Here is a 7,500-nt window from a genome sequence, read left to right as displayed (position 1 = left end):
TGCAAGGTGACACGCTTGTGCAAGGTGACACGCTAGTAACAGGAGAACATGAAGAGCAAGGTGACACGCGTGAGCCAGGTGACACGCTTGTGCAAGGTGACACGCTTGTGCCAGGTGACACGCTTGAGCAAGGTGACACGCTTGTGCAAGGTGACACGCTAGTAACAGGAGAACATGAAGAGCCAGGTGACACGCTTGAGCCAGCTGACACGCTTGTGCAAGGTGACACGCTTGTGCAAGGTGACACGCTTGAGCAAGGTGACACGCTTGTGGAAGGTGACACGCTAGTAACAGGAGAACATGAAGAGCAAGGTGACACGCTTGAGACAGGTGACACGCTTGTGCAAGGTGACACGCTTGTGCCAGGTGACACGCTTGAGCAAGGTGACACGCTTGTGCAAGGTGACACGCTAGTAACAGGAGAACATGAAGAGCAAGGTGACACGCTTGAGCCAGCTGACACGCTTGTGCAAGGTGACACGCTTGTGCAAGGTGACACGCTTGTGCAAGGTGACACGCTTGAGCCAGGTGACACGCTAGTAACAGGAGAACATGAAGAGCAAGGTGACACGCTTGAGCCAGGTGACACGCTTGTGCCAGGTGACACGCTTGAGCAAGGTGACACGCTTGAGCCAGGTGACACGCTAGTCACAGGAGAACATGAAGAGCAAGGTGACACGCTTGAGCCAGGTGACACGCTTGTGCCAGGTGACACGCTTGAGCAAGGTGACACGCTTGAGCCAGGTGACACGCTAGTAACAGGAGAACATGAAGAGCAAGGTGACACGCTTGAGCCAGGTGACACGCTTGTGCCAGGTGACACGCTTGTGCCAGGTGACACGCTTGTGCAAGGTGACACGCTTGTGCCAGGTGACACGCTTGAGCCAGGTGACACGCTAGTAACAGGAGAACATGAAGAGCAAGGTGACACGCTTTTGCCAGGTGACACGCTTGAGCCAGGTGACACGCTTGTGCAAGGTGACACGCTTGTGCCAGGTGACACGCTTGTGCAAGGTGACACGCTTGTGCCAGGTGACACGCTTGAGCAAGGTGACACGCTTGAGCCAGGTGACACGCTAGTAACAGGAGAACATAAGGAGCAAGGTGACACGCTTGAGCCAGGTGACACGCTTGTGCCAGGTGACACGCTTGTGCCAGGTGGCACACTTGTGCAAGGTGACACGCTAGTAACAGGAGAACATGAAGAGCAAGGTGACACGCTTGAGCTAGGTGACACGCTTGTGCCAGGTGACACGCTTGAGCAAGGTGACACGCTTGTGCCAGGTGACACGCTTGTGCAAGGTGACACGCTTGTGCCAAGTGACACGCTTGTGCAAGGTGACATGCTTGTGCCAGGTGACACGCTTGTGCCAGGTGACACGCTTGAGCAAGGTGACACGCTTGAGCCAGGTGACACGCTAGTAACAGGAGAACATGAAGAGCAAGGTGACACGCTTGAGTTAGGTGACACGCTTGTGCAAGGTGACACGCTTGTGCCAGGTGACACGCTTGTGCAAGGTGACACGCTTGTGCCAGGTGACACGCTTGTGCAAGGTGACACGCTTGTGCCAGGTGACACGCTTGTGCCAGGTGACACGCTTGAGCAAGGTGACACGCTTGAGCCAGGTGACACGCTAGTAACAGGAGAACATGAAGAGCAAGGTGACACGCTTGAGCCAGGTGACATGCTTGTGCCAGGTGACACGCTTGTGCCAGGTGACACGCTTGAGCCAGGTGACACGCTTGTGCAAGGTGACACGCTTGGGCCAGGTGGCACGCTTGAGCAAGGTGACACGCTTGAGCAAGTTGACACGCTTGTGCAAGGTGACACGCTAGTAACAGGAGAACATGAAGAGCAAGGTGACACGCTTTGCCAGGTGACACGCTTGAGCCAGGTGACACGCTTGTGCAAGGTGACACGCTTGTGCCAGGTGACACGCTTGTGCAAGGTGACACGCTTGTGCAAGGTGACACGCTTGAGCAAGGTGACACGCTTGAGCCAGGTGACACGCTAGTAACAGGAGAACATAAGGAGCAAGGTGACACGCTTGAGCCAGGTGACACGCTTGTGCCAGGTGACACGCTTGTGCCAGGTGGCACACTTGTGCAAGGTGACACGCTAGTAACAGGAGAACATGAAGAGCAAGGTGACACGCTTGAGCTAGGTGACACGCTTGTGCCAGGTGACACGCTTGAGCAAGGTGACACGCTTGTGCCAGGTGACACGCTTGTGCAAGGTGACACGCTTGTGCCAAGTGACACGCTTGTGCAAGGTGACAAGCTTGTGCCAGGTGACACGCTTGTGCAAGGTGACACGCTTGAGCAAGGTGACACGCTTGAGCCAGGTGACACGCTAGTAACAGGAGACCATGAAGAGCAAGGTGACACGCTTGAGTTAGGTGACACGCTTGAGCAAGGTGACACGCTTGTGCCAGGTGACACGCTTGTGCAAGGTGACACGCTTGTGCCAGGTGACACGCTTGTGCAAGGTGACACGCTTGTGCCAGGTGACACGCTTGTGCCAGGTGACACGCTTGAGCAAGGTGACACGCTTGAGCCAGGTGACACGCTAGTAACAGGAGAACATGAAGAGCAAGGTGACACGCTTGAGCCAGGTGACATGCTTGTGCCAGGTGACACGCTTGTGCCAGGTGACACGCTTGAGCCAGGTGACACGCTTGTGCCAGGTGACACGCTTGAGCCAGGTGACACGCTTGTGCAAGGTGACACGCTAGTAACAGGAGAACATGAAGAGCAAGGTGACACGCTTGAGCTAGGTGACACGCTTGAGCCAGTTGACACGCTTGTGCCAGTTGACACACTTGTGCAAGGTGACACGCTTGAGCCAGGTGACACGCTTGTGCCAGGTGACACGCTTGAGCCAGGTGACACGCTTGTGCAAGGTGACACGCTAGTAACAGGAGAACATGAAGAGCAAGGTGACACGCTTGAGCTAGGTGACACGCTTGTGCCAGGTGACACGCTTGAGCAAGGTGACACGCTTGTGCCAGGTGACACGCTTGTGCAAGGTGACACGCTTGTGCCAGGTGACACGCTTGTGCAAGGTGACATGCTTGTGCCAGGTGACACGCTTGTGCCAGGTGACACGCTTGAGCAAGGTGACACGCTTGAGCCAGGTGACACGCTAGTAACAGGAGAACATGAAGAGCAAGGTGACACGCTTGAGTTAGGTGACACGCTTGTGCAAGGTGACACGCTTGTGCCAGGTGACACGCTTGTGCAAGGTGACACGCTTGTGCCAGGTGACACGCTTGTGCAAGGTGACACGCTTGTGCCAGGTGACACGCTTGTGCCAGGTGACACGCTTGAGCAAGGTGACACGCTTGAGCCAGGTGACACGCTAGTAACAGGAGAACATGAAGAGCAAGGTGACACGCTTGAGCCAGGTGACATGCTTGTGCCAGGTGACACGCTTGTGCCAGGTGACACGCTTGAGCCAGGTGACACGCTTGTGCAAGGTGACACGCTTGTGCCAGGTGGCACGCTTGAGCAAGGTGACACGCTTGAGCAAGTTGACACGCTTGTGCAAGGTGACACGCTAGTAACAGGAGAACATGAAGAGCAAGGTGACACGCTTGAGCCAGGTGACACGCTTGTGCTAGATGACACGCTTGTGCAAGGTGACACGCTTGTGCCAGGTGACACGCTTGTGCCAGGTGACACGCTTGTGCAAGGTGACACGCTTGTGCCAAGTGACACGCTTGTGCAAGGTGACATGCTTGTGCCAGGTGACACGCTTGTGCCAGGTGACACGCTTGAGCAAGGTGACACGCTTGAGCCAGGTGACACGCTAGTAACAGGAGAACATGAAGAGCAAGGTGACACGCTTGAGTTAGGTGACACGCTTGTGCAAGGTGACACGCTTGTGCCAGGTGACACGCTTGAGCCAGGTGACACGCTTGTGCAAGGTGACACGCTTGTGCCAGGTGGCACGCTTGAGCAAGGTGACACGCTTGAGCAAGTTGACACGCTTGTGCAAGGTGACACGCTAGTAACAGGAGAACATGAAGAGCAAGGTGACACGCTTGAGCCAGGTGACACGCTTGTGCTAGATGACACGCTTGTGCAAGGTGACACGCTTGTGCCAGGTGACACGCTTGTGCCAGGTGACACGCTTGTGCAAGGTGACACGCTTGTGCCAGGTGACACGCTTGTGCAAGGTGACATGCTTGTGCCAGGTGACACGCTTGTGCCAGGTGACACGCTTGAGCAAGGTGACACGCTTGAGCCAGGTGACACGCTAGTACCAGGAGAACATGAAGAGCAAGGTGACACGCTTGAGCTAGGTGACACGCTTGAGCCAGTTGACACGCTTGTGCCAGTTGACACACTTGTGCAAGGTGACACGCTTGAGCCAGGTGACACGCTTGTGCCAGGTGACACGCTTGAGCCAGGTGACACGCTTGTGCAAGGTGACACGCTAGTAACAGGAGAACATGAAGAGCAAGGTGACACGCTTGAGCTAGGTGACACGCTTGTGCCAGGTGACACGCTTGAGCAAGGTGACACGCTTGTGCCAGGTGACACGCTTGTGCAAGGTGACACGCTTGTGCCAGGTGACACGCTTGTGCAAGGTGACATGCTTGTGCCAGGTGACACGCTTGTGCCAGGTGACACGCTTGAGCAAGGTGACACGCTTGAGCCAGGTGACACGCTAGTAACAGGAGAACATGAAGAGCAAGGTGACACGCTTGAGATAGGTGACACGCTTGTGCAAGGTGACACGCTTGTGCCAGGTGACACGCTTGTGCAAGGTGACACGCTTGTGCCAGGTGACACGCTTGTGCAAGGTGACACGCTTGTGCCAGGTGACACGCTTGTGCCAGGTGACACGCTTGAGCAAGGTGACACGCTTGAGCCAGGTGACACGCTAGTAACAGGAGAACATGAAGAGCAAGGTGACACGCTTGAGCCAGGTGACATGCTTGTGCCAGGTGACACGCTTGTGCCAGGTGACACGCTTGAGCCAGGTGACACGCTTGTGCAAGGTGACACGCTTGTGCCAGGTGACACGCTTGAGCAAGGTGACACGCTTGAGCAAGTTGACACGCTTGTGCAAGGTGACACGCTAGTAACAGGAGAACATGAAGAGCAAGGTGACACGCTTGAGCCAGGTGACACGCTTGTGCTAGATGACACGCTTGTGCAAGGTGACACGCTTGTGCCAGGTGACACGCTTGTGCCAGGTGACACGCTTGAGCCAGGTGACACGCTTGTGCAAGGTGACACGCTTGAGCCAGTTGACACGCTTGAGCCAGTTGACATGCTTGTGCCAGTTGACACACTTGTGCAAGGTGACACGCTTGAGCCAGGTGACACGCTTGTGCCAGGTGACACGCTTGAGCCAGGTGACACGCTTGTGCAAGGTGACACGCTTGAGCCAGGTGACACGCTTGTGCCAGGTGACACGCTTGAGCCAGGTGACACGCTTGAGCCAGGTGACATGCTTGTGCCAGGTGACACACTTGTGCAAGGTGACACGCTTGTGCAAGGTGATATGCTTGTGCCAGGTGACACGCTTGTGCCAGGTGGCACGCTTGAGCAAGGTGACACGCTTGTGCCAGGTAGCACGCTTGTGCAAGGTGACACGCTTGAGCAAGGTGACACGCTTGTGCCAGGTGACACGCTTGAGCCAGGTGACACGCTTGTGCCAGGTGACACGCTTGTGCAAGTTGACACGCTTGAGCAAGGTGACTCATTTGAGTTTTGCGATAAGAAAAGCAAACTTAGGTGTTACAGAGGAAGAAACTGAACAGTTCCAGGCACGATTTAGTTGCTCTGCTGTGATGTGGAGGAAGGACTGAAGATGTCAGCTGTGTAATTCACGTCTTGAGGAAACTTACTGGCAGTTTTGCTGTAGTGCTGGTCTCGCGACTGGGGTTAGTCAGTCTCCTCTCCTTGGTGTGGGTCTTTAATATGCATGGCCTCATTTACATGACAGTTTTGACTGGCTTTAACCTTGGAGATTTACCACAGCAGTAGGTTGACAATGGTGCGCTAATTATCGCCATGGTAACTTTATGACTATGAACTGAATACCGTATCACACATTTTAAGTAGCTCAGCATAGTTACTGTCCGGTTTTATGAATCTGCCCTACAGTGTTATAAATTAACTCTCAGCAGGTTAGAGCAAGTTTAGAGGGGCGGAGTTACTTTTGTTACGTTTAACAGCTGCGTAATTGTATGTTTGTTTATTTGGTGAAATAAAGGTCATTCTGAGGTCAAAACACAGAAGGGCTGTATTTCCCTCCTGCTTGGTCCATGCAAAAACAAGGAGTGAAGAGAGAGACACATTTATCTGACACTTTTATCCAAAGCAACTTAGAATTATGACTGAGTACAACTTGAGTAATTGAGGGTTAAGGGTCTTGCTCAGGGGCCCAACAGTGGGAACTTGGCAGTGGTGGGACTTGAACCAGCAACATTCCAGAGAGAAAGAGAGACAGACAGACAGACAGACAGGGAGAGAGAGAGAGAGCGCATTGGAGCACAGTTTTAGATTATTTCTCATAATTGTCACATTAGACTGAAGTTATTTTCCTCACTCCACAGGTCCAGAGCACATCATGGATGCCTCATCAGCAATATGTTATGCAACCAACCGTAAGTGACCCCTGACCTCTCAACTCTGCGCAATCTCTGCACAAGTGACCAACCTCATCAATCATCCCAGTCACTGACGCGTGTGTGTGAACTTGATTTTACTAAGATGTGTGTCACATAGAGGACAGGTGAAAGTAAGCCTATATTTCCCTACACACAGCCCCATGCTCACTGTTCTCCATCACATTAGCCTTGCACAGAGAATTCTGGGTATTGTAATTCTCAGTTCTTAAAGACACAGGCATGTATTTGTCACTGTGCTGTTAAAGAACATGCAGTGTCCCACAAACGATCACTGCTGCATTAATGGGATGAGAAGTGAGATGTTTTGAGATGTCAGGACAGAGATATGAGCCTGTGCTTTACCTTCACAGCCTCTGTCATCTGGCTAGAAGAACACTGACTAAAATAGTTTTGACTTTGGTTTGTTCCTTCTCTCCGAGCATCAGTCAGTGTGTGTTATTATGACGCAGATGAGGACACACTAAGGGGAACATTCTCTCTCTTGGATTTAAACACACACACACATTTTCAGATTGTTTTTGTAAGTGTTATTCTGTTTTATGTAGCTTTAGATGTTGGTGAGCTGCATTATTTCACACACATTCTCTGCTCATGGTTCCTGTGTGGCTTCTCTATTACTGGGTGCCCGTGGTGTATTTGGTGTGTGTGTTCTCTGCTCATGGTTCCTGTGTGGCTTCTCTATTACTGGGTGCCCGTGGTGTATTCGGTGTGTGTGTTCTCTGCTCATGGTTCCTGTGTGGCTTCCCTCTGTGCAGGGAGCTTCAGTGATGGAGGACAGACTGTAGCAGATGTACCGCAGTCGTGTCTAAATGAAGGACACAATATGGACACAAGCACACACACACACAAA

The 7,500-nt window shown here is 53.1% G+C and overlaps 1 protein-coding gene across 5 annotated transcripts in view; it reads left to right on the top strand.

Annotated features, from left to right (window-relative positions):
• The window catches only part of LOC113591282 (RNA-binding motif, single-stranded-interacting protein 3-like), a 154,719-nt gene that overhangs the window by 136,482 nt on the left and 10,737 nt on the right, over positions 1 to 7,500 (top strand). For all 5 annotated transcript variants that reach the window (XM_035523343.1, XM_035523352.1, XM_035523361.1 and 2 more), the window contains one exon: positions 6,576 to 6,626. In XM_035523343.1, coding sequence (XP_035379236.1) covers positions 6,576 to 6,626 — 51 coding nt within the window. The remainder of the gene's footprint in view (positions 1 to 6,575; positions 6,627 to 7,500) is intronic.

This window comes from Electrophorus electricus, chromosome 2, assembly GCF_013358815.1.
Source record: "Electrophorus electricus isolate fEleEle1 chromosome 2, fEleEle1.pri, whole genome shotgun sequence".
Lineage (NCBI taxonomy): Eukaryota > Metazoa > Chordata > Actinopteri > Gymnotiformes > Gymnotidae > Electrophorus > Electrophorus electricus.
Note: the sequence above shows the minus strand (reverse complement) of the source record. Positions and strands in the feature narration are given on the sequence as shown.